The sequence below is a fragment of the Diceros bicornis genome, chromosome 14 (genome assembly GCF_020826845.1).
Source record: "Diceros bicornis minor isolate mBicDic1 chromosome 14, mDicBic1.mat.cur, whole genome shotgun sequence".
NCBI classification, from domain to species: Eukaryota; Metazoa; Chordata; class Mammalia; order Perissodactyla; family Rhinocerotidae; genus Diceros; species Diceros bicornis.
In genome coordinates, this window is record NC_080753.1 from 22185315 (window position 1) to 22213296 (window position 27982).

At 38.8% G+C, this 27982-nt stretch overlaps 2 protein-coding genes across 6 annotated transcripts in view; one reads left to right on the plus strand and one right to left on the minus strand.

Moving 5' to 3' along the window:
* The window catches only part of POLH (DNA polymerase eta), a 32505-nt gene extending 13929 nt beyond the window's left edge, over positions 1-18576 (minus strand). Inside the window, exons 1-6 of one of the 5 annotated variants that reach the window (XM_058554267.1) lie at positions 18136-18576; positions 16003-16150; positions 15097-15237; positions 14723-14857; positions 11986-12203; positions 857-1026 (exon numbers count right to left, since the gene is read on the minus strand). In XM_058554267.1, coding sequence (XP_058410250.1) covers positions 857-1026; positions 11986-12203; positions 14723-14857; positions 15097-15233 — 660 coding nt within the window. In that variant the 5' untranslated portion in view covers positions 15234-15237; positions 16003-16150; positions 18136-18576. Of the gene's footprint in view, positions 1-856; positions 1027-11985; positions 12204-14722; positions 14858-15096; positions 15238-16002; positions 17226-18135 lie in introns of those variants that run through there. The other 4 variants (XM_058554265.1, XM_058554264.1, XM_058554268.1 and 1 more) reach the window with 4 other exon arrangements.
* A 41-nt stretch (positions 18577-18617) lies between these two features.
* Positions 18618-27982, plus strand: part of XPO5 (exportin 5) — a 50780-nt gene continuing 41415 nt past the window's right edge. The window contains exons 1-8 of the mRNA XM_058554296.1: positions 18618-18819; positions 20463-20584; positions 21501-21573; positions 22888-23025; positions 23170-23352; positions 26099-26125; positions 26528-26713; positions 27355-27431. Coding sequence (XP_058410279.1) covers positions 18715-18819; positions 20463-20584; positions 21501-21573; positions 22888-23025; positions 23170-23352; positions 26099-26125; positions 26528-26713; positions 27355-27431 — 911 coding nt within the window. The 5' untranslated portion in view covers positions 18618-18714. The remainder of the gene's footprint in view (positions 18820-20462; positions 20585-21500; positions 21574-22887; positions 23026-23169; positions 23353-26098; positions 26126-26527; positions 26714-27354; positions 27432-27982) is intronic.

A 27982-nucleotide genomic window follows, 5' to 3' on the forward strand; every position in this document is an offset into this window, starting at 1 on the left:
ATTAATAAAATTTTACTACTCCATTCTCTTATTGCTCTCATTAGAAAAGTGGGAATGGGCAAAAGCATAAAACACTCAGGCAACTCCACATAAGAAATGGGATAATACTAGAATATCCAGCAAGTGAAAGGAAAAGAAATAGATTCATACATAAAATTCAAAGACTAGCCTCCTCCTTCCTGTAGAGAGTTCAATCACTAAGGAAATACTTGGGATGCAACTATATAAATAAACATTTTCTGCAAATTTTCAGCCTGCTTCTTAGGAAAGTACATGTTCAATGTTGATTGCCACATTAAAGAATTTTTGTTGTTAGTGCCAATTCTGACTCCTAGCAGCCCTGTATACAGCAGAGCAGAACCCTGCCCCGTCTTTTTACACCATCCTCTCACCCTTTCAGGGGCTGTATCAGACAATGCTCCACTGCTATTCATAGGGCTTTCATGGCCAATTTTTTCAGAAGTGGGTAGCCAGGTCTTTCTTCCTAGTCTTTCTTCACTGAACCCATCCACCATGGGTGACCCTGCTGGTATTTGAAATACTAGTGGCATAGCTTTCAGCATCACAGCAACACTCAGCTGCCACAGTATGACAACTGACAGATGGGTGGTGTGGTTCCCTGACCAGGAAAGGAATCCAGGCCGCGGAGGTGAGAGTGCCAAATCTTAACCACTAGACCACCAAGGCTGGTTCATTAAAGAATTACTTAGGCTTTTATTTGGTCCTCAACATGAATTTTAAATAGAAACCCATTTCAAAGTATATGTGTAATGACTTAAATGCCCCACTCATATCTATGATTGCTGTATTTAACTACAAATATCTGTGTTTCTCTTTGAAATCTATTAGCCTTCACCTTATTGTGTGAAATTCCAGCTGAACACTGAAAGCCAGTCTTCCTCTCTATGGCTGCTCTCATTTCCTCCACAATCACTGCTCCCATGGTGAGCTGCAGCTCTGGAGAGGTGGGGTTATCCATTTGAAGAGAATCAAGCCATTGAAGTAAGCCTTGTTTTCGCATCTCCTCTGAAAAAGTTGAGAGGTCACATTCAGACATTTTTTTTTAAATCAGGATTTTATTTGTGTTATCTAATACAAAAATGCTTAGATTTCAGGTACTTTAGACATGTAGTCTGTCACAAAAAATGGCAGCCATTTTGCAAGACTATCCAGTACTCACAAGAGAGATCAATTTCTCCTTCATACCAATTCCAGCAGCCTTGGCTTCAGCACAGGCTGAACCTTATGGTTCTAATATGCAACAAATATTTTGTATTAATATTATCTTTCATGAGCAGTGATTTAAAAGCACATCTGTTTTCTCTCTTCAGTTCTCTTGAACATTCTTCCTCCAACTTCCCCTTGTATATCCCCAAGAACTCTGTTATGTTATTCAATTAGAAAATATTCAGAACTCACACTTCAATATAAACTTGTTAGTATTTCTATATTTTTAGAGGCTAGTTCCAGTTGAGTAGCTTAAAATCCAATCAGAGGCACTAGAAGATTTATTCTCCTGACAAGCTATTTAAATTAGATGGAGCTTGGGACTCAGGGCCTTGAAAATATCTTACTATCAATTTAGAACTAGTCACAATTTTGAAAAATCATACAAAAATAATTATATAGCAAGAGAGTTCGGTACATAGGAAATAGAGACATGCTGCTTTAGAGGCAGTAATGAGGTATGAACAAGGTAAGAAAATACGCTCAAAGTATCTTGGCGAGGTAGAGTGAAGGTTGACATACATAGAGAAGAGGAGGAAGATGAGCACACAGAAGGAAATATCTTCCAACTCTTGATGATTCCTGCTTCTCTCCTTTGCTGGCTTATCTCCCTCCTCTAACACCGTAACTGTAGACACTGAGCAACACTCTCCTCTTCTCTGTATATATGCTTTTTTCTCTTGGCGAGCTGGTACTGGCTTATGTTTCAGTTTGCTTATGCTGAGCACATGTAAATCTTAATCTCTATCCCCAGACTCTTAGACTCTAATCCCTTATCTCCACCTCCCTACACAATAACACTTCTTGAATTTTTCATTATAGTTTCAAACTAAACAGAACTAAAATCAACCTTTATTATATCTTCCTCCTCAAAGGCTCACTTTCCCAAACAATACCCTATTGCTAGTTAAGGCTTAAAGTCCAAATAATAGTGGCTTCTTTTCTTTCATTCCCCATTATTTAGTTAGTCAACAAAGCCCACTTCAAAATATTTCACATATCCACTGCAACCCACCCTATTTTATTCAGGTTTTCTTCATTCTTGCCTAGACCACCTTAACTCCTAAACCACCCTCTCCCTGAATGCATTCTACACAATGCCCACAAATTAAATATTATCAAATACCAATGTTATGAATCTTATCCCCTGTTCAAAACTGTCATTTGCTCTCTCACACCTACAGAATAAAGTACCAACTCTAAAAATTGGCATTGAACACCATCTGCCCTTTTCAATTTATCTTCCGCTAATCCCAAGTTTGTTATATCCTTACAATTTCCTGAATATATCATGCTTCTATCTTAAGATATCATTTATTCTATTTCCCTGCTCTTACTCTTTAACTCTGTTCTTCTCTCCTCTGCTTAAATAAATCATATCTATACTTCAGGGCTTATTCAAGTCTTATCTACCATGAGGTCCTCTCCAATTACATTGGCTAACTTTGGGGTGCCCCACTAAAGTCCTTTAGCTCTTATCTGTAACAGGTGTAGCAGAGAACACATTCTGCAGTCAGGCAGGGTTCAAATATTGGCTTCACAACTTACTATGTGACTTTGAGAAAGTTACATAATTCTCTAAGCTTCAGTTTCGTTGTCTATAAAATGAGGATGAGAGTTCTGTGCCTCATAGGATTGTTGTGAGGATTAATAGATAGATAATCTTATGTAAAGCTCCTTAGCACAGTGCCTTGGCATATATTAAGAACAATAAATGTTGGGCTGGCCCAGTGGTGTAGTGGTTAAGTTCACGTGCTCCGCTTCAGCGGCCCAGGGTTTGCAGGTTCGGATCCCGGGTGCAGACCTATGCACCACTTATTGAGCCATGCTGTGGCAGGAGTCCTATGTATAAAGTAGAAGAAGATGGGCATGGATGTTAGCCTAGGGCCAATCTTCCTCAGCAAAAAAAGAGGAGGATTGGCAACAGATGTTAGCTCAGGGCTAATCTTCCTCACCAAAAAAAAAAAAAAAACACAATAAATGTTATCCTTCATTTAAAACCATATATTAGATTTGGGAAACATAAAAATATGAATAATTTGTTGAAATTATGGGGTTTTCTGGACTCTTTTTCTTAACTAGTAGAGCCAAATTTTCTCTGCTGTAGGTTTCTTCATTATTGCTCTTCTGGATGAGGTAACACTGTGATCTCCTGTTACTCTGTATCCACATCAATTCATCAGGACTGCAGAAGATCAGCAGCCTTCTTTTGTTTCCTTCTCTTCTCTAGTAAGAAGAACCTATAAAATTTTGGTTTTTCTCTGATACACTGGACTAGAGGGAGAAGATTCAGGTAGTTTTTGGTGTAAAATGCCCACTAAAGCTGAGAAAAGACTTTCCTCTTCCAGTGAATTATCTGGGTACCTTTGTGGAAACCAAGTGACCAAAACAATTGTGGGGACTGTGTGCTTTCTCTTCTGTACATACCATTGCTCTATATGTCTCACCTTACACCAATACCACACTGCCCGTTACTGTAAATTTATACTTAAGTCTTAAAATCAGGCAGTGTAAGTCTTACAACTTGTTTTTTTCTTTTTCAAAGTTGTTTGCCTTTCCATACAAATTTTAAAATCAGTTTGTCATATTTTACACAATCCTGCTGGGATTTTGCAAGGGAATGCAATGAATCTTTAGGTCAATTTGGGAAGACTTGAGCTTTAATAATCTTTAGTCTTTTGATCCATGAGCATGGTATGTCTCTCCATTGATTTCATCTTCTTTAATTTCTCTCAGTGATGTTTTGTACTTTTCACTGAACTGGTTTCTCATGTATATTGTTAAATTTACCTCTAATAATTTCATGATTTTAATGCTATTGCAAATGATATTGCTTTTTAAATTTTAATTTCCCATTTTTAATATTAGTATATAGAAATACTATTGATTTTTGCATACTGACTTTGACCCTTGCAAAATGCTAATCTCGCTTATTCTAATTTTGTTGGTTTTTTCGGGGGAGAGACGTAGATTCCTTGGGATGTTCTACAAACGTGGTCATGTCACCTGCAAAGAAGGTTTACTTCTTCCTTCACAGCTGAATATCTTTTATTTCCTCTTCTGTTCTGATGGCACCGTCTTGTACCTCCAGTACAACGTTGAATAGAACGGGCATAAGAATGAGCATTAATGACTTGTGCCAAAACTTTGGGGTTAAACTGATAAACCTCTGGCTAGACTCCACAACTCCAGGGACTGTAACTACAAAAGAGAAGTCCCTGTACTGATAACAGGTGTGCCCTCCTCTCTACTACGAACTGATTAGTGCCTTCCAAGTTCCTTCTGGTTGTTGGCAGAATTTATCATCTTGTGGCTGTAGGATTAAGCTCCTTGTTTTCTTGCTGGCTGTCAGCAGAGGGCAGCTCTCAGGGCCTAGCCATGGGGGCTTCTCCAAAGGCCCTCTCATAAGAAGGCAGCTTACTTCTTCAAAGCTGGCAAGGCGTATCGCCAACTCCCACAACTCTCATCTTTGACAGTTGATTTGAAACACAACTGTTTCAAAGATGTTCAATATGTGCTTAGAAAGAAATGAATTAAGAGCAAGCAAAGAGAGGAGAGAACAAATGAGTTCCTTAGTTAACAAAAACTAGTTACAAAATGGCCCCGAAGGGAAAGTTTTCACTGGGAGTTTTTGAGTATTATTTTTAAATAATCCTACTACTTAAACTTTCCACACACATAACTATTTCAGAAACAGAAAATACAGAGTTGTAAATGCAGCATTACTGAGCAAGACTGCTAGCTTTGAATTAAAAGCCAGGATGGGGGCCGGCCCCATGGCGTAGCGGTTAAGTGCGCGCGCTCCGCTGGTGGCGGCCTGGGTTTGGATCCTGGGTGCACACGGATGCACTGCTTGTCAGGCCATGCTGTGGCAGCGTCCCATATAAAGTGGAGGAAGATGGGCACAGATGTTAGCCAAGGGCCAGTCTTCCTCAGCAAAAAGAGGAAGATTGGCATGGATGTTAGCTCAGGGCTGATCTTCCTCACAAAAAAGAAAAAAAAAAAAGAGGCAGGATTGTAAAGTTGAATGGGAACATCAGTATCAAAACATCACAAATACCTGGCCTCTTTTCCTAGATTTAAAATATGTCACATCCATGAAAAATAATTTCTGGGAAACTTATATGCCCTTAGATCAGCTAATTTCTGTTATCAGTTCTTTTGGCTGTACACATCATATGAAGACTCAGGAATATGATATGAAATATCATCATAAACCATTTACTGGACATTGCACTGTTCTGAACTCTATAAATAAGATATCACTGCACCTGGAAGCTTAATATTTAAACTGGACACATTAAAGCAACAGATATATAAGACATAGAAATAAGACTTCTGGGGCTGGCCCAGTGGTGTAGCGGTTAAGTTCACGTGTTCCGCTTCGGTGGCCCAGAGTTCGCAGGTTTGGATCTTGGGTGCGGACATACTCATCACTCATCAAGCCATGCTGAAGTGGTGTCCCACATAGAAGAGCTACAACTCTATAACTATGATATACAACTACATACTGGGGCTTTGGGGAGAAAAAAGAAAAAGAGGAAGATTGGCAACAGATGTTAGCGCAGGGCCAGTCTTGCTAAGACTTCTTTATAAACATTGGCATTTTAAATAAAAATGTACATTGGTAAGAAAGATAGGTGTAGAAGAAAGAGGAGCACATACATTTGAGTTGAAGTAATATCTGACCACCAATGAAGGTATGTACCATCATTTTCAGCCAGAGAACTCTTCAACAATGAATTGCAGCCCAGAACCAATGTAATGTGTAATAATAGTTCTTACTCTGAGGTATGTGGGTTTCAGAGGGTCTGTGAATCTCCCGAAAACTGCACACACAATTGTCTAATGTGTAGATATGTATTTTTCTAAGGCAAGCAAAGGTGCACAGCTTTCAACAGATTTTCAAAAGGGTAGGGCTGGCCCCGTGGCTTAGCGGTTAAGTGCAGGCGCTCCGCTACTGGCGGCCCGGGTTCGGATTCCGGGCGCGCACCAATGCACCGCTTGTCCAGCCATGCTGAGGTGGCGTCCCACATACAGCAAGTACAAGGATGTGCAACTATGACATACAACTATCTACTGGGGCTTTGGGGAGAAAAAGGGAAAAAAAAGGAGGAGGACTGGCAATAGATGTTAGCTCAGGGCCGGTCTTCCTCAGCAAAAAAAAACAGGAGGATTGGCATGGATGTTAGCTCAGAGCTGATCTTCCTCACACACACACATAAAAAAGGGTATATAGCCCTCAAAAAACCAATTTTTTATTTAAAAAAATTAGCCACTCAATAAAATGTGATACACACAGCTGAGACGAAAGAAAATCTTCCTTATTATGATCATTAAATTTCTGACTCTGATCCCAGAATAATAAAGAAAATCATGACATGTTTCATCACCAAATGTTTATGTACATAATTTTGCCTCCTTTAAGTGGCACATTTTTATTGTTCATTGTATTTTCCCTAAAGAACTAAAGGATCTACAGCCTTTAGCTTGATAAACTCTGCTAAATCAGGACCAGAGAATAAAATAATTCCTCAATGGTCCTTCCCACAAGCTTCCCTGGGCAGTTCTACTATTACCGTTCAACACAACATATTAAAGGCATATCATACAACTGTTCAACAGCAAAAGGAAACTTGACATCTTACATCTTATTTTAAAATATGGAACCCATGGGAAATTCGCCACTATAACCAGAAATAAGCTAAACTCTCTTGGAGCTTTTTCCAGACAAATCTGTATAGTTTTTACAAGTAATAACAAATTGGCTTACAGTTCCCCCCAAGAAGCTAACTTGCTATAGATTTGTATCCAGTTTCCTTTTTGTTAATGTCCAACATTCTAAGTTTTTTACTGAAAGAGCTCTTCTGAATAATGTTACAAAATAATAGTTCTAAAAGTACATGTTACAAATGAAGGGGAAAATAGATACACTGTTTTGAATATAGCCAGTATCAAAAGTACTAGAAAAATGTCTAGAAAAAAAGTGTAGACACCCTATTGAAAAACCTCTAGATGCAGAATTATTTGTTCTGGGAGATCCAGGTGAGTTCCACTTTCATAATATTTGATTAAAAAAATATAAGACCCAGATTCTCTTAGCTCTGGTTACCCAGAACTATCATAATCTAATATTAACACAAAAGCAAGATTTTATTGCCCTAATTTTATTCTAGTCTAAGAAAATACTTTTTTTTTTTAATTTTTTTTTAATTTATTTTTTCCCCCAAAGCCCCAGTAGATAGTTGTGTCATAGCTGCACTTCCTTCTAGTTGCTGTATGTGGGACGTGGCCTCAGCATGGCTGGAGAAGCAGTGCGTCGGTGTGCACCCGGGATCCGAACCCAGGCCTCCGGGAGCGGAGCACGCGCACTTAATCGCTAAGCCACGGGGCCAGCCCATAAGAAAATATTTTTAACCATCAAGTACATTTTATTTATTAAAGCACTTTCATGCAGATTATATCACAAGTTTTTGACAGGTAGATAAATAAAGATGAACTTATGAAAAAATTACATCATTCCCCTACACATCAATAGTCAAGGAGAAAATACAACAGAAAAAAATGTAAAATCACAATAGCAATAAAAAAATTAAAGCATCTAGGAGCTAACATAACAAATGAATGCACAAGACCTTTATATAGAAAAAAAGTAAAGCTTTAATAAGATATAATAATTGGATACTCATATAATAAAAAAAGGAATCTTGATCCCTACCTCACACCCTACAGACACACACACACACAATGGATTTTAAATCTAAATGTAAAAGGCAAAACAATAAAGCTTCTAGAATAAGACAGAAGAATTTGTTCATGACCTTGAGGTAGGTAAAGATTTCTTAAGCAGGACATAAAAAATACTATCCATAAAAAAAGATAAATTGGACCACATTAAAATTAAGAACGTCTGTTCATCAAAAGCCACCATTAAGAGGGTGAAAAAAAAGCCACAGACCAGAATATATTTGCAGTACATATATTTGATAAAGGACCCATATCCAGAATATATAAAGAAGTCTTATAGATGAATAAGACAATCCAACCAAAAAATGGACAAAAGACTTAAACAGGCACTTCATAAAAGAAGATATATAAATGGTCCATAAACTTACAAAAAGGTGCTCTATTTCATTAACAACAGGGACATGCAAACTAAATCCACAATGTGGTTTTATCACATCCATCAATCTCTACACATCCATCAAAATGGCTAAAATGAAAAAAAAGAAAAAAGCAAGTGTTGACAAGGATGTGGAACAACTGGAACTCTCATATGCTGCTAGTGAGATTATGAATTGGTACAACCATTTTGGAAAACTGTTTGGAAGTATCTACTAAAGCTGACTATAGGCAAATTAAAGCTGAATATAGGCAAACCCTACAATGAGCACTTCTAGTCACATACCCAACAGAAATGCATACATTTGTTCACCAAAAGATATTTACAAGAATGTTCATAGCAGAACTAGTTTTAGTAGCCCCAAACTGGAAATAACCCAAATATTCATCAATAGTAAAATGGATAAATTGTGGTATATTCATATAATGGAATACTACACAGCAATGACAGTAAACAAACTCAACTACATACAACAGAATGGATGAATCTCACAAAGACAATGTTGAGTGAATGAAGGCAGACTCGAGTATATACTGCATGACTTCAATTTTATAAAGTTTAAAAATAAGCTAAATAGAAATCAGGACAGTGGTTACTGTAGGAGAGGCAAGAGACGGATGGATAGTGACTGGAAGGGTAGCAAAGGAGGCTTCTAGAGTTCTGATGTTGTTTTTTGATCTGGGTGCTGCTTACAGAAGGGGTTTACTTTATGAAAATTAGTCAAGATGTACACTTACAATCAGTATACTTTATATATATTATATATATTACATAATTCTATATATTATAATTAGAAGTTTAGATGAGAAAGAAAGAGGAAAATATACTGGATTCAACACCTCAGAAGAAGCAGAAATATTACAACAGACAAATCAAAAATTTTAACTTAAAAAAAAAATCACTAAAAGGGACATAAATGAAGACCTAAAAATTGGTGAGCTATGATATGTTTATAGATGAGATAATTTAACAGTAAGATAACTATCCTCTCTAAATATGTAAAGTCAATGTAATTTCCATCAGGAGTTTTTGAGGAATTCAACTGATGTATTCTAAAATGCATACTGAACAATAAAGGTGCACAAACAGCTAAGATAATTTTGAAAAAAAAAAAAAGCAGAGGGGAGTCCTTATCAAATATTATGACATACTACAAACAGTAATAAAAACAATATTTCTGGAGTAGAAGCAGACAGACTAATGGGTCACTACAGAAACAGACCCACTTACATATAGGAAGTTGAGAAATAATGGAGGGTTTAATAAATAATTGTTGGGAAAACTGGCTCACTATAAGAATAATAATTAAGGTGGCTCCCTACCTTAAATCAAATAAAAAGGTGAACTCCATATGGTGGAAATATCTAAAAATAAACTATAAGGCAAATAGAATAAAATGCAGAAAAATGTCTTTGTGAACTTCTGGTAGTAGAAATGAATGTCTAAAATGAGATTCAAAATGCACAAGCCATGGGGCCAGCCTGGTGGCGCAAGTGGTTAAGTGCACGCGCTCCGCTGCGGTGGCCTGGGGTTTGCCGGTTCGGATCCCGGGCGCACACCGACGCACCGCTTGTCAAGCCATGCTGTGGTGGCATCCCATATAAAGTGGAGGAAGATGGGCACGGATGTTAGCCCAGGGCCAGTCTTCCTCAGCAAAAAGAGGAAGGATTGGCAGATGTTAGCTCCGGGCTGATCTTCCTCACACACACACACAAAAAAATGCACAAGCCATAAGGTGAAAAACTGATAGACTAAAAGAATTTTGTTCAGCAAAGTACAACGTAAACAAAGTCAATGGATGACAGACTTGGGAGAAGATATTTGCAATGTCAAAAATAGACAAGGGACTAATATTAGGATATATAAGGAACTCTTACCAAAAAAAAAGGCAGGAAATTCAATGGAAAATTGGGTAAAGATTATAAATAAGCAATTTACAAAAGTAGAAACTCAATTGGCTAACAAGTATATAAAGAGATGCTCAACCTCAATTAGTAAATAGAGAAATGTAAATTAAAACAAACCAAAAATACAAAATACCACGTTATAGCCATCACATTGGCAAATATTTTTAAACATTAGATAATACCAATTGCTGGTGAGGATAAGCGGGAAATGGGAATTCTTATGAACTGCCCACGGGGAGGTTAAACTGTTACAGCCATTCTGGGGAGCAATTTGGAAGTATTTAGTGAAACTAAGTATATGTGTGTATCCTATGACCTAGCAGTCCACTCCTGAAAACATTTCCTGGAGAAACCCTTGCATTGGTCCAAAAGACAATGAATGAGGACATTCATCATATAAATAGTAGGAAGTTAGAAACAACAAATAAGTTCATTGCTAGGAGAATGGTCTGTAAACATGGAAGGTCCATATCATGGATTATTCTGCAATTAAAAGCAATCAATTACACATAAATACACCTACATGGATAGATCTGTAAAATCACCATTGAAAGAAAATTAAGAAAAAGAATGAGATCTATAATACAATACTATCTTGTAATTAAAAAGCACACATTTAAGGGGCTGGCCTGGTGGCATAGTGGTTAAGTTCGAGCGTTCCATTTCAGCAGCCCAGGGTTCACAGGTTCAGATCCCGGGCACAGACCGACACACTGCTTGTCAAGCCATGCTGTGGCAGTGTCCCATATAAAGTAGAGGAACATGGGCATGGATGTTAGCCCAGAGCCAATCTTCCTCAGCAAAAAGAGGAGGATTGGCAACAGATGTTAGCTTAGGGCTAATCTTCCTCAAAAAAAGCACAAATTTAAAAAGCACATATACAGGGGCCACCGGGTAGCATAGTGGTTGGGTTTGCACGCTCCGCTACAACGGCCTGGGGTTCGAGGGTTCGGATCCCAGGTGCAGACCAATACACTACTCATCAAGCCATGCTGTGAAGGCGTCCCATATACAAAATAGAGGAAGATGGGCACAGATGTTTGTTCAGAGCCAATCTTTCTCAGCAAAAAGAGGAAGATTGGCAACAGATGTTAGCTCATGGACAAGCTTCCTCACCAAAAATAAAAGAAATAAAAAAAGATAAAAAGCACATATACAAGCAACACTATATAATTTATAAAGACATATACATATTTAAGAAGATACACCAAATATATCAGTGGGTGCTAGAGGGTGTGAGGGGTGGGAGGGTAGAGGGAGTAGGGGGAATCACTATGAAGGGGAAAAGAAGTAAAAATAAGTAAAATAAAATGAGAGAGGCCTTGCAGAGCCCATTGATGATATTGTGTAAGAACTGATTAGAAATTCAACTCCCTCTATTTGAAGTTCCCCCTTAAAAAAGCTCACCCTTCTTACGATGAAGAAACCAAGTTACAATAATACAAATTAACCTACAAATGATGGAAGTGCTCTTCAGGCTTCTATTGATAACTCTAATCTGCCCTAGTTATATTGAAGAGAAACTTGATTTCATACAGATTTCAAGCTTCTCAATATCAATATACCTGGAAAGATAAGAGAATTTGTATATCCTTCCATGTGAGTCTTTGTGATTCATTCAGGTTGAAGTCTAAGTTTCCTTTCAATCAATCCAAGAAAGGTCAGCGTGACCAAGCAAAGCAGGTTCCAAAGGCAGGAAGCAGAAGCAATATGATGCTATGGAAGTACCTTTCTCAACAGTCCCTTCTGCTGTTGTAGGGCCTTGGGGCAACCCTTCAATGAACGTGCTTGGCAACAAGTCTGCTGAGATAGGCTGACCTTGTAGCTTTTGTAGTCTCTCTCGTACAGCACTGGTCAGGTCTAGAAAAGCCTCATCAATGCTGGCACGTTCAATCCCAGCAAAACGAGACATTACCTCCATCACTTCCACACTGGCTTCCCGGTACCTAAAAAGTATAAAGATTATACGTGTAGGCAACAGAAGAAGGCAACATTGAAATTGTTGACCCCATCCCCTCCCTCTCATAATGGAACAATAATATACATAACCAGTGTAAGTCTCCTTAAAGAGAGAAAGGGCGGACTGACAAAGAGTAGATAGTAGCCCAACTGAAGGGGTAAATGAGCAGGCAGATGGTCAATAACAAAAGCAAGGAAAAAGAACCATGGAGGCAAACATTTTTAGTGCAACTCTAGCAATACCAAAGTAGAAAGCATCCCGACCATAAACAAGGATCTCTCTAAAGAGGAAAACAATGCTTCAGACTTATTTACTAGAAAACATTTTACTATGATCACCTATTCCTTCTGTTATTTTCATATATCCACCACATAGTATTCTGCTGCTACTTTTGTCTTCAAATAAGAGGTATCTTACAGGGAACACTGCACTGATCAGTGAACCTGAGTATCTGGTCTTCCTCAGGATGGTATTTCTCATTATAAATTAACAAAGTGACATATGGATTTTATACTTCAGTCACTGGGGAGTTTGATTAACATGTGAGTTGGTCCTCCCTACATATATATATATATATACACACACACCCAACCAAGTCCAATCACTTCTGGATATACTAACATTCAAATTATCAAGTTGAAGATAAGTGTCTAGAATGTGGTGATGCATCTGGGCAGACAGACAGCCTTCCCCAGGGGATACCAATCTCACCATATACCTTCTATTCAAACCATAACAAGCAGCTCTGTTGGCTGTATATAGCTAGTTTTCTATGGCAATATATGGATATTTTCCTTGCTTTGGACTTGCTATGGAATTTAAAGTAAGTTCTTTGCTCTTGTTGAATGTATTTTTTTATTATAAAAATGGAAATATTTGCACCTCTTCACTAAGATAGCTATAAAAACTAACATAATTATTGTTCTAAAACATTCTCAAATGAGAGAATTAGAGAAAGAAAAAATTAGAGAAAGCTTCTTTTCTTTTAATCATTATTTGGGTTGGAGAAAGGAGAGTCAGACATCAAGGAAAAAAAGAGCTCGTGAGCGTGCGTGAAGGCATGAGAGCACAATATACTCACACACATACAGAGAAGGAAAGGATACTCTTGCAATAGTTGGTGTTCCTTCACAGCCTCTTGAGCAAATTACTCCAAGGTATTTTTAAGAATATTTGATAAATTTAGTGTATATATATTTCTGAAAATCATATTGTTATAACCTGGTATCTCAGGTTACTTATTAAAATAAGAATTTTAAATCTCCAGGTCTTAATAACTCTCTAGTCTATGAACTCACTCCTAAATTTTCTAAAACTGCCTTTGTTCATTATTTGATGAAGATTTTAAGAATGAAATGATCCAGTTTAAAGTTGGTGGCGTGTAGCTTTTCAAAATCACACTCTGAAGACACCTATATTTCTGGAAAGTTATATTGTCTTTACCAGCATAAAATTCTATTCAGTGCAATGTAACATATGTCCATTAGCTAATTAATTCTACTTTAAGGTTAAGGTATTAATTTTCAGTCAAATCTGTCTTCTTTTCTGGCAATAACTCCAATGTGAGGTTGGCTATGACACTCCACCTTTAAACTTCTAATTCATAGGTGAATTCAGGAATATCTCAAATCTTAAGTCAAAGCATGATCCCCAAACACCACACAATATAGTGTACTGTGAGGATATGAATACTGGAATCTGAAAAAAATCGAATCCCCAGTCTTCTTCTTTCTAGCTGTGTGAACTTAAATTATTTAACCTCTCTAAACTTGTTTCCTCATCTGTGTGCGTGTGTGTGTCGGCGGGGGGTGGGGTGGGGGTGGAGTTGGGGGGTGGCGCAGGGGAGGGGTAATTAATACTAGAACCTACCTTATAACAATGTGAGATTTAAGAGATATTGCCTATGGAGAGCTTAACACAGTACCTTGCATATGACATATGCTCAATACATACTAGCTATTAGAACTATTATAATGGCTGGGGCTTGTAGCTACCTCTAACTTGGCTATGCCTATACAAGTCTCCAATTCCAGGGCTAACCTTCCAAAATTTGGGGAGAGACAGCTCAGTTCAAAAACAGAGAAGGTAATCTCCTTTGAGATTGTTCAGTTCTGGCAAGTAATTCTAGATATCGTACTAGAATGTCAGTTTGACTCAGCCTTCTCTGGAAAAACTCTTAGTTTCACAACTTATTCAAACACTTCAGATTTTTGGCCTGAGAACCTGGGAATTGGTACTAAGTTTTAATCATAACAATAAATTTTTAAATAATTAAGGAACTAAAAGGGTGTTAAGGGCAGCAATTGTTATAGATTATGATGACTCAGACCTTCTCCTGCAACACAATATCAAAATCTGTTTTCATTTCACACAGAAAAGCTGGCTGACCAAAGGGAACTTTTTCAGATGTTATTTATACAAAACAAATTTGAGACATCAGTTCCTAGCCTCATGGAATATTATTTCCAACTCTCCCATTCTCCTTAAACAATCTTTTCTTCTTACTTGGTGAGGTCAGCTTTCCCACGTGTCTGACGAACTTCTGCCAGTAGAAGATTTGGACATAACTTCTTAGCATCATCTGCCCACATGCTTCTAGCGACCCCAAATGCACGAGCTTCATAACTCACTGCAATTATTCTAAGGTTAGGAAAAAAGGGAAACAGAAAAATATTACATGATCACAATCAAAAATAATTAAAATTTAACATGAATGGCCTATAAACATAATAGTAGAAACTTTTTGGTCACAGATGCCACTATTTGATCTCAAACACGGCAGTTCAGAAATCTCAAAAATAGGACCTAGCATAGTGCCATTGTAGTCTTACAGAATTAAAATAGTAGTTGACAGTTACAACAATAACTAAGATACATACCCACCACCCTTCCATGTTTTGTACTGTACGACTGCACAAGGTTTATTCCTCAAATGAGGATTTTGCCGCTGCTCCACTTGAACAAAAAAACAGTCCATGTCCACTAGAACAACCACCCGGTCCTGTCCATCAGCCATTTTTCTGTAAGACAGTATTTTAAGACTTTATGGACAGTCAGAAAGGATACCTAATCCAAAGTGCCAAGGAAAATTTTATCTCCATTCTTCCATTGTTGAGTTACCATGAGCATATGGAGCATGGAAACTAATAAGAATGAAATAGGTATTTGCATATATTGCTTGCAGGAGAATAATTAATTGGTACAATTTTAGGAAGGTAATAAGTATTAAAAGCTTTAAAAATACCCATCCCACAAAAGAATTGAACACTTCACAAAAGAAGATATACAAATAGTCAAAAAGCACACAAAAATGGGCTCAACATTATTAGTCATAGGAAATGCAAATTAAAACCACAATGCACGTCAATAGAGGGATAAAGCCAACAGTTAATCTAGTTGATAGACAAATCTCAAGTATAAGTTCAGAGAAAAGAGAAGCAGAAAATGTTATATAACCTCATAGCATTCATGTGAATTTTTTTAAGTTTTTATTTTGAAATAATTTTAGACTTATAGAAAAGTTGCAAAAACAGTAGGGTTCTCCTACACCCAGTTGCCCCTAATGTTAACATTTTATATAGCACAATTATCAAAACTAAAAAATGAATATTGGGTGGTGAACATGAGAACATGATGTAATCCATGCAGAAACAGAAGTATAATGATGTACACCTGAAATTTATACAATGTTATAAACCAATGTTACCGCAATAAACAAAAAATAAAAATAAAAAATAAAAACAAACAAACAAAAATGAATATTGGTATAATATTCAACTACATACTTTGCTTGAATTTCACCGGTTATTCCACTAATGTCTTTTTTGTGTTTCAGGATCCAATCTAGGATCCAATCTTAGTCATCAAGTCTCCTTAGTGGTCTCCAATCTGTGACACTTCCTCAGTCTTCCCTTGTTTTTCATGACCTTGACGCTTTTGAAGAGAACTAGTCAGTTACTGTGAGACTGTCTCTCAATTTAGGTTTGTCTGATGTTTTCTCTTGATTAGATTGAAGTTACGCATTTTCAGCAAGAATATTATGAAAGTGATGTGCTCCTCTCAGTGTATCACATTGGGAGGTACAAGATGTCAATATGTCTTATTACTGGTGATGTTAACCATGATCATTTCGTTGAGATAGCGTTTGCCAGGTTTCTCACTGTAAAGTTACTACTTTTCCTTTTGTAACTGATATCTTAGGGGAGATATTTTGAGACTATGCAAATATCCTGTTTCTCCTCAAACTTTCAACCACTAAGCACCCATCAGTGGATCTTACCTATAACAATTACTTTATAGTGTTCTAATGGTGATTTTCTACCCATTCACATCAATTTTTCAAGATAAAAGAAAACAATACTTACACACTATTCATGGGTAGACATACATAAAGGTATGGATGGTAGACTGCAAGAACAAACCTTATATACTTGACAGTGGATAGAGACCAATGTTATCATTTAACATTGTTAGAGATCTGAAAGAAGGAATGTAAACTAAAGCAGTGGCTCCCAAACTTTGTTCCAAATTGGAATCACCTAGTAACATTTAAATAATATTGATATCTGGCTTCTACCACCAGACATCCTAATTTAATTGGTATGGGTGTGACCTGGGCACTGTGATTTTTAAAAGCTCTCTAGGCAGTTTTAATATGCAGTAGAGATTGGGAACCACTGACCTAAAGTAAATAAGATACTTATGGAAACACCAGTAATTCATGATTTAAATACGAGAAACACAGGTTATACAGTTGAGTAAGTACTCAACTGTATTCTAAAAAAGTGTCAAAAACTACCATTCACCTTGAAAAAAGTGGCATGCAACTACAAGTTGGAAGATTAGTGGAAAGAAAACAATAAATTAAAAAAATCAGAGTAGTCAAAGCATTGATTCCTTATAAATTCCACTCACCTAAAACAGGCAGAATGTGATACTTTAAACATTTATAAGTTAAAACCATAACATGTCAGAAATCACTTTACTTTGCAGTGGCTTTTGTGTAGTACTGGAATACATAATGCCAGAATAAAAATAATAAATGCATTTTCACAAAAAACCCAGGTAAGTTCCATATTAGATACAAATAGCAGACGGTGGAGTATGAATAGAAAGCAGTGATTTAAGTCCAGCGAACATTTTACTGAATATACAAACACAAAAACCCATATGCAGACTTTAACAGATAATAAGGCTGTTGAAGTTTTCAGTTTAGGTATTTTGCTGGAGAAAGCAAGAGCTTTTTAAAGCAAGAGCTTGCTGGAAAATGAAACACTCTCTGTAAAAACCCTCCTTTCGGAAGGATTACACTACTTTGAAGTCTTATATACAGCATTTCAAGTGATCAAAACTGCACAAACCTTCAATAATTTATCTTTATTTTTTTGTGTGGAAGATTAGCCCTGAGCAAACACCTGATGCCAATCCTCCTCTGTTTGCTGAGGAAGATTGGCCCTGGGCTAACATCCGTGCCCATCTTCCTGTACTTTATATGTGGGACGCCTGCCACAGCATGGCCTGACAAGCAATGCGTCGGGCCACGCCCGGGATCGGAACCTGGGAACTCCGGGCCGCGGAAGTGGAGCGCGCGAACTTAACCGCTGCGCCACCGGACCGGCTTCATCTTTAAATATCGCCATTTATACCAATCAGTACAAAACAAGTTTGGTGCTGATCAGGTAATAACACATCCAAGGAAAAGCAGTACAAGTGAAGAGCTACGGAAAAAATATAGTTTCCACAAGAAAAATGCTCTTAGAGGATAATACCAGGGCTTATCTCTCAGTGAGCATGTATTTCTAATTCATGTAATTCCGGCCCAACGTTGTCACTGGCCACTGCTATATCATAAAACCAACAGCCAAGGCAACATGCAAAGTCTGAAAACAGTGATACCGAACGGTTCTAAATTCTCTTACCAAGGTGACGAACGCCGGGCAAAACTGCCAACCGCGGACGCCGCCGATGATGGGCTGGGGGTCCACTGGAAGACGAAGGGATCTGCAATATCTGACCCCTTTCCAGGAGCGGGCCAGTTTCTGGTTTCGAGTGAGATTTATTCCCCGTAACGACGGAGGAACGGACCAAGGGTCGCAAAGGATCAGTGCTCGGGCAGGCGCCGCACAGCCGGGTGGGTCCAGCCCAGGGCGGGGCACCCAGCTGCCAGCCCGCCTGACAGGGATCGAACTGCGCGCGCGCCGCGAAGGGCCGTTGACGCGCCTGCGCACCGCGGCCCTTCCGTCTCCCGCCCCGCCCACCGAGGAGTAACCGTACCAGAGAGCCCCCACTTCCGCGGGCGCGTGCGCAGTGGCGAGTCGGGCGCGTGCGCAGCGCCGGCTCCTTCCCCGTGGAGCTTCTGCCGCTCACGCTCCTCCTCCCGCTCCCCACCCCTCAGCCCGCCGCGGCCCGGTACCAGCGTGGGTCCCGCCAAGGGAGCCGTCCGTCCCTCGTGCTCCTGGGACGGCTGTGGTGGGCGCTTGCGGCACGAGTCACTAGCCATGGCGATGGATCAAGTGAACGCGCTGTGCGAGCAGCTCGTGAAAGCGGTGACGGTCATGATGGACCCCAGCTCCACCCAGCGCTACCGGCTGGAAGCCCTCAAGGTAGCTGGGGTCTGGCGACCTGGGCCTGCCCCGAGACCCTCGCCCAGCCCCAGGCGTCCCGGCGCCGCCCATAACCCTGGTCGTCTCCGGGCCACGAGGCCTCTGGACCTCCCTCCCCAACCCCGGGGGGCCTCCGCCTCGCCGCCCTCTGCGCCTCTTCCCATCCCCGCCTTCTCTGCTCGCCGCGCCTCCCCTTCTCCCGGGACACTCCGGTCCCTAGCTGCTTCTCATCTCACGATCACTTCCCACTGCCCTCTCCTCCCCCTTCCTCACTTCCGTTCACTTTTGTCCGCACCACGACCCTCTCCAGAGCCGTCTGCACCCATTTCATTCCCTCAAGCCCCGCATCCCCGCGTCCCCTCGCCTTCCCGTGGCGCACGTGCCCATCCCGTCCCCAACACCAGCTACATTCTTTATGATCTCCTCTGCGCTAAACGTTTCCTTGCTGACCCACTCTCCTGACCCGTCCTAATCGAGCTCCAGCCCCCCTAGCACCCCTTTACTTACATCCTTACACTTCTTGCCAACCCTTTTCTGTGTCTTGGGTATCTCTGGGCTAATTCTCACACCCCCTTCCCCCATGTTTTTTAGTCTGGGTTATTCTTAGGCTATTTTTCGCAAAGATGAACTTCCACCACTTACTTTGCATTTTAACAAGGGCGCTTTGGTTTCCTGAAAGTAGTTTTCTTGAGTCCCGGATGCTCAGCTCCTGGGACTGACTCTCGTGTTGCAATTTGGGAATGCTAATACAAATGGGGATACTAGTAGAGTACAAACTTATTCCCGCATCAAACTCTGTATGTGGGCTTTGAGAAATGACTACTCGGAAAAAACACTTGTGCTATGCCTGTTTTAACTGATGTAACTTCATAAAGTAAAGTGAGCATCACTTGGAGGAAACGTTTCGGTATTTAGATGTATGCCACAGGATTTGGAATCAGAAACAATTGGGTTCTATTAGTTTGTTTTTTGCTATGAAATACTGAAAATAGACACAAAAGTAGAATACTACAGTGATCTTGTATATACCTATCCCCTAAACTCAGCAGTTATAAAGATTTCGCCACATTTGCTTTCTCTCTTCCCCTCCACCAAAGGTTTTTAAAGCAAATGCTAGGAATTGTCATGTCACCCCTATGTACTTCGCAGGTGTATCACATCTAACAAATAATTTTTTACTCATTTAGGTCAAGAATGTTTTTCAACATTAGTTGGACATAGCATGGAAAATCTGGAACTATCCAAAGGAAAGGAATGTTTATTGGTTCTTTACTCATATAATATTGATCTAGATTTTGCAACTTAAAAATAAAGCTCAGGGCCCACCCCAGTGGCCGAGTGGTTCAGTTCAGTGTCCTCTGTTTCAGTGGCCCAGGTTCAGTTCCTGGGTGCAGACCTATACCGCTCTGTGAGGGTGCAGACCTATACCGCTCTGTGAGCAGCCATGCTGTGCTGGCAGCCCACATACTAAAAAATAGAGGAAGATTGGCGTGGATGTTAGCTCAGGGTGAATCTTCCTCAGGAAAAAAAAAATATATATATATATATTTATATATAGTTCAGGTTAGAGTTTCTTAAGATGAAGATTTTTTAGTCCCTACTGTCTTGGCTCCTAAGAGAAATGCTAACTTTTCTTCTTTCAGTTTTGTGAGGAGTTTAAAGAAAAGTGCCCTATCTGTGTCCCCTGTGGCTTGAGGTTGGCTGAGAAAACACAAATTGCCATCGTCAGACATTTTGGCCTTCAGATCCTGGAACACGTTGTCAAGTAAGGAGCTTTTGGATATTACCACCGAAGTCTGTGAGAGAGCAAATCTTTGTTTCTTATGTAACTCATAGAGATACTCTTTGGGTTAATAGAAAAGAGCAGTCCCCAAGAAGAAAGGAATGGTCCCCGAGAGGTTAGTACAGCCTCTTGGGAGCTCTCATTCAGCATTTAACCTTTCTCTTCTTCAGTTTCTTCATCCATGTAAAGTGAGTGGTACTAATACTAAGCATTCTACAAATATTAGCTGATAGTTATTCAGCCAGCTTTTATTGAGCTCTTACTGTATACCAGCCAACTCAAAGTGTTATTAGAATAATGCAATGTTTAGGTAAATAAATCTCTGATTAATCACTGTGCCTTTAAGTTTTTTTTTTTTAAGTTTGAGTGTGTGCCTTCTCTGAAGGGCAAATCCAAAGGAGGGTTATATGAGAATAACTGAAAACCCTTCCTGACTTGAGTCTCCTATGCCCAGTGCCTATCAGAAGAATCAGCTTTTAAGACTTAGCCACAGTTTTTCTGGAATTGTGCCATTACCTTGTAAGCCAGCCTGAAAGGGAGTTAGTGGTATCAAGATGGTATTTTCCAAAAAGCAACTACATTGTTGCAGTTGTCCCAGATATATTTGATTTTAGTTTGTCAGTAAAATCAAGGGGAAAAGCTAATCTGTGCACAAATCTTGTGTGGATTCCAGTTAATAGACCACTGCCTATATAAAACTCTTTCCCAAGAATTTTTCTGTTATTTTAGCATTTTGGTTAAATGTGGACTGATTTTGTCCATTCTTCGAAGGGTACAAAGTCAAAAGTATAATTTCTTAATGAAATCACCAGCATAACCTAACACAGGAATCAAAGCTAGTCTCTTATGAAGAGAAGACTTCTAATGTGGTTCTGTTGACTTTATGCATTTTGACCAGGTTTCGGTGGAACAGCATGTCTCGGTTGGAGAAGGTCTATCTGAAGAACAGTGTCATGGAGCTGATTGCAAATGTAAGGAATGGTTGATTGGAAGACTTGTGTTTCCAAGGTAGTTTAGACAAGGTGTGACTTCTTCAGTGTAGCATTTGTGTAAAAATTCACTGATTCTACAAAGGTCAAACAGCATGCTTTGTATAATATTAAATGTTAACCTTCAAGGTAAAAAGAACCACCATCACTAGAAATCATAATTCATCACATTTGTCTTACTAGGTTTAATTAATCCCTTATGTGTTGACTTCTGTTTTTAAAAGTATGAACATAGGGCAGAGGAGATTAAACTTGTTCAGCAAATGAATAAGATTCTTAGATCTAAATTAGATGGCACTTTGCTGTTTGTTTCCTTTTATTCCAAAATGAACTATGATACTAGCAATAAAAAATTGCAGAATGAATTTGTTTCAGGAGTTATAATATGACTTTAAACATGTTTAAAATCCACAGCCTTTTTTTTCTATTTTACAAAGGGCAAGAAAAGTGGAATTTTCACCCCTTTTCATCCCCAAAGTCTAGTGCCTTTATTGGAAAAAAAAAAAATCCCTTTAAAATTATTAATTAACATAGCTAGCTAGGATTTGTATTTTGCTAGTTCTGGGGAAACTTGATAGAAGTCATAATTTATTAATCTTGATATCAAAATTCGGAAGAGAGTCCCAGTAATAGTCTTTCTGTATCTTCTAATAGTAGAACTGTTGGTAAAGTTTTCAGTTGCTTCTCCTAACTCTCATTTTATCAGCCTCTCCATGTACTCCTTATTTCTATACTTCTCCCCCGACCCTCTTACAAAATGAAACAATATGAGAGTCTCTTCGGTTTGTAAAGGAGAGCAGTGATGTCCTCCTTGCTCTGTGTGACAGCCATTTTATTAGCTGATGCAACCCTCCCTTAAGCTTTAAGTGGGCAGAATGATTAGTGAGAATGCAGGACAAGTGACTCAGACATGGAGAACAGGTTTGTTTATTTTGGTTAGTTTCAAAGCAGGCCTGCTGATGAGTTTTGTACACTTTTACAGCCCAGGTTTTTACCTTGAATGCAGTCTTTCAGACTTATCTCTTTTTTTTTTTTTTAAAGATTTTATTTATTTTTTTCTCCCCAAAGCCCCAGTAGATAGTTGTATGTCATAGCTGCACATCCTTTTAGTTGCTGTATGTGGGACTCGGCCTCAGGATAGCCGGAGAAGTGGTGCCTCGGTGCGCGCCCGGGATCCGAACCCGGGCCACCAGCATCAGAGCGCGCGCACTTAACCACCAAGCCACAGGGCCGGCCCTTTTTTTTTTTTTTTTTTAAATTTTATTTATTTTAGACTTATCTCTTGTTCTTTTTCAGGGAACACTGAACATTTTGGAAGAGGAGAACCATATTAAAGACGTCCTGTCTCGAATTGTAGTAGAAATGATCAAGCGGGAGTGGCCACAGCACTGGCCTGACATGCTAATAGAATTGGACACTCTCTCCAAACAAGGGGTATGAAACACAGCTGTATCAATTCAGTTTGGTTTTTTTTGGCTCTTTGGGGGTTTCTTTGTTTTGTCAACAGAAAAGAGCCTTTGGGCATACCTATAATGAAAAAGATGTTTTAGTTTAACTAGCTTATTTCTATTGATATAGGAAACACAGACAGAATTAGTGATGTTCATTCTTTTGCGACTGGCAGAGGACGTAGTGACCTTTCAGACACTACCCCCTCAAAGAAGAAGGGATATCCAGCAAACATTAACCCAGAACATGGAAAGGATCTTCAGTTTTCTACTTAACACACTTCAAGAAAATGTAAACAAGTACCGGCAAGTGGTAAGGGATTCCTCGCCTCCCAAAGTCCTATTTTCTAATATGAGTGGTTTTTTTGTTTGTTTTTTAAAGTTAAAATAATCCTTTGGCAAAGAAGTAGGGAGTTGAGTTCAGCAAAATAAAGGCCATTTTATAAGCAAAAAAGAAACAGATGACAGGAAAAACAACTAATTTTCTGAAAAACTCAGTTCAGTAAGTTTCCACATCTACTAGAAAAAATAATTCCTTTTATAAAAAATTTATAAAATTTATAAAAAATTTATAAAAAAAATTCTTAAAATGTTTTAAAAGTGAAGGTTAATTCTTAATATTTGAAAGCCCAGATTTCTGATAGATCGGAGCAGTATCCCTGTTAAATTCTGATGTCCCATTTGGTCCTGGTCCCTTTTGCAGAGGAAACTGCAAGTCTTATTAATCTTGACTACATATGCCAGATATTTTATTCTTCCTGATGAAGTATTTCTTCTGCAGACAAGGGCAAGCCAGATACTGTCTCTCCAAACATTGTCATTTTTAGCAGAGAGCCTTCAGAGGAAGGCCGTGTGAAAGTTAGTCTAGTACACTGGTTCTCAACAGGGGGTGATTTTGCCCCCTAGGTTGTCACAACCAAGGGTTGCTACTGGCATCTAGTGGGTAGAGGCCAGGGATGCTGTTAATCTTTCTATAATGCACAGAGCAGTCCCCCACAATAAAGAATTATCCAACCCAAAACATCAGTAGTACTGAGGTTGAAAAACCCTGATCTAGAATTCTTATATGTGCTTATTTCACAAAACAGAATTAATTAAAATTAGTTATTTTTTATGCCCCTGGCAGCTTCATTGGTCTGTTTTCAGAGAAGGGATAGATAACTGACACAGATGATGAGAGGGTACTATGAGCTGTTAGAGTGGGGAGGAACTCACAGTGAGTACCTAATACGCCATACACTTGTTGGCACTTTATATGTTATTTAATCCTCAGAACAACTCTAAGAGTCAGAAGGTATCACCTACATTTTACAAATGAGGAAACCAGGGTTCAGAGAGTATTCCCCCCACCCCCAAGAGTATTATTAAAGATCTCCTAATAAATGGTTGCAGTGGAATTCAAACCCCATTGTTTTTACTAGAATGGACTCTTTCCCCACAAATATCTCCCCAACATTTTTCAAAAGAAAATATTTGCATTTAAAATCCTATGTGTGTTCAGGGTGAAGGAGCTGTTCTTTTCATTTTCCTCTAGGAGAAGAAGAACAAAGTACGAATACTTAGATGCTGTAGAAATCTAGCCAGTGTGCCAGAGCAGGGCTGATTGGTGATGGTCTGACACAGGTTGGAGACACATCCACTGTGGTGTTTTTCTTTAGCCTTAGTTTCAGTTCTCTCCATCTCTTAAACTAGGCTACCATACCACTTGTGCCCAGGACCAGAGCAGACCAAAGCCATCTTTTGTACCTGGAACTTCTCAGTTTGCTCATAGTTCCTTCTCTGCTTCCATCCCTTCACTCTCCCAGTTGGGGCCTAGGTTGAATGGTAAACAACTGTGGGCTGAGTAGGCTTACTCTCCCTGTCCCATCACCTGGCTCCTGCACTGGTCCCAGGGGGCATGGAGGATCCAAATCGGAAGGAAGATTTGTTGGAGTGGAGGGTAAAGGCTGGACTTGGCTGTTGTCACTTGGATCCCTTTTCCTTCTTGGGCAGCATCAGTAGATGCTGGTGAGAGGGTTCTACTCATCTCTGCCCCATTAACATCTCTGCTTGATCACTGATGATGAAGGCTTAATACTTGTTCTTTTTTTTTTTTCAATTGAATTATAATTGACATACAATATATTAGTTTCAGGTGTACAACATAGTGATTTGATATTTTTGTACATTATGAAGTGATCACCATGATATGTCTAGTTACCATCTGTCACCATTAATACTTGTTCTTTATTAAAAAAATATTTTTTGAAAATTGAGGGAAGGAATTGTAAAATAAATCTTTTATGATCCTAATGGTGGTCAGTTTTCAGATACTTCAGAAGTTGTTATTCTTGCTTGTATTCTCCTTTAACTGTCTTCAGGAGTTATTCTTAATTTTAATTTCACAAGTTGCTGGGAAAATATTAATTTTATACACTTGTAAATTATAAGCGTTGTGTAATATTTTTATGGAAGTTGAAATATAAGGGTAAAAATAAGTGATAATTATATATTTACTGAACAGATATTATTTTCATCTATTTAGCATCTAATATTTTTGTGTACATGGTTTTCCTGTAGTTATGTCCATACATACATGGTCATAAATTGTATTCATTTAATTTTGTTTCTTGCTTTTTTCCATTAACATTACATCATTTCAGTGTACCTTTGCTAGTTATAATTTGTCTTTATTTTAATATGGAAAAAATGCCAGTACTTTGTTTTAAACTATATTTCTTTCCTCATTAGCAATGTTGAGCCGTACTCATTGATCATCTGTTAGTTGTATTTCTTTGTAAACTGTGTCCTTTGAAACTGTCTTTGTGGATCTTAATGTTCTAATAAATTTGTGTTAGCTCTGTTAACTTTTTGTCGTTTTGCTAAGATTAAAATAACCTGTCCTTCTTAGGGAGCATATCACTTATGTGTTCTTAGTAAAGTTGTTTTCTTTTCCAAGATTAAAAGTTGAGTCTGTATTTGAAAATCATTATTCAAGGCCTTGGTTATGGGGGTGGAAAGTTATTACATAGCCTTTTCCTCATTAAAAACACTGGATCCTTATACTTCTTTTCTTTCAGAAGACAGATAATTCTCAGGAGTTAAAGGTAAGAGCTCTTTGTGGAGTTGGAAGGAGACTTCTTTGAGGCTTTCAGGTACAGAGATGCATACACCTAGTGGAGGGTGACCGCAGCCTTGATTTATTTGATCACTGAGCTCTGGTGGAAGGGAGTTAAAATTACAATATTTGAGATTTCTTGAAGGAGATAAAATTGCCACACATGCCAGTATGGTCTTATGGATGGACATTGAAAATGCCATCGTTTGAAAAGTGATTGTGTATCAGAAGAAAACTTTCGAGTTCCCTATCAGTGACTGTTCCATGAGTACATTTTCTTAAAAATCATTTTCTTTTTAGAATTAGAAAATAGAAGCAGCTCAGGTACAACCACAGCTTCCTTGTCTGTTAGTGAGGACTTAATGGTCAAAAATAATTTCTTTTCATGCAGGCCCAAGCACACTGTCGAGTAGGAGTGGCAGCACTGAATACTCTAGCAGGCTACATTGACTGGGTGTCCATGAGTCATATTACTGCTGAAAACTGTAAACTGCTAGAGATGCTGTGCCTGCTTCTGAACGAGCAGGAACTTCAGTTGGGAGCAGCTGAGTGTCTTCTCATTGCAGTCAGCAGAAAAGTAAGTTACCACTTCAAACTGACTTCTATCCTCGGATTCTCTGAAGGGTGTGTATGTTTGTTTAATTGCGTGTTGTAGCAAAAAGACATTTAAAGGTTTGGAGTTTTTTTTTTTACTTGATGCCAACTTAATTATCTGCCTCCAACTCCTTTGGACAGTAGTTTGCCAGTATTCTAGGGATCCATTGGCAGAATATACAGAGATTTGTCAGGCTACTTGGTTCTTGAAACAGCTATGAATCTTGGCACTTTACAGTTAAGATATGAGATAAAAGTGATGTTAAAGTTTAAAACTCACTTAGTGTTATGTCAGAGAATCTTAGATGGTGGTGACACTAGCTTTATATCTGTCTTGGCTAACAAATGGGACCATGACTCTTTTCTCCATAGGAATGTTATCTTCAGATGTAATTTACTTTGCTTTCCTATCAGCGTTATTGCCCAATACATTTAAAAAATATAAGTCATATCCAGATTTGGTTTTAAAGAGTTGGCTTTTTTCTAGCGTTCAGTCAGCTCCGGGGCTATGTGAGAAATTATGAAGTCAGTATGTTTGATTGTGTAGGTATAGGAGATGTTAGTACTTGGAGGCTTTTAATAATATAGTTTGTGTTACCTGTGTTTCCCCAAAATTGGGTCTAGGGCAAGTTGGAAGACCGGAAGCCCTTGATGGTCTTATTTGGAGATGTTGCCATGCATTATATACTCTCTGCTGCACAGTGAGTGTCTACTTTTCTCTGTATTTTCTAATTTCTTTGTCATTTTTATATCTTATTTGGATATATCTAAAGTTCCTATCTGAATGTTGGCAGTCAATTGACAGTGTTTTTAATAGGAAAATCAGGCAGTCTTAAAGGGACTTTTTAACCTTTCTGAAGACTTTATGTGGAAATAAGATGTGCCCATTGACACAGCACCCACTCACTTTCACAGTTTTCCCCATTTTCCCCAGACAGCTCATCTCCTTGATTCTCTTTGTCTGCTTCTGATGATCCTTAAGCCTCCTAGTAGCCTTGGTGATTAGGCCTGAGAAGACTGTTCTGCTGGACCAGAGTCTGTCCCCCAGGGCCTGCCTTGATTGCAGAACTCCAGACTCTCCTCCCTGCTTTCCTTGTCAAAGTAATCAATGCTTGGAGTGCTGAGGCTCTTGGAAGCAGCAGGAATACTGTGTTCAGTGAGAAATGTGTGCATAAAAGCTTTAAACACATTCTATGTTCTGAAATAATGGCTTCTGCTTATTTTCTTCTAATTGCTCTGGAAATTATTAAAG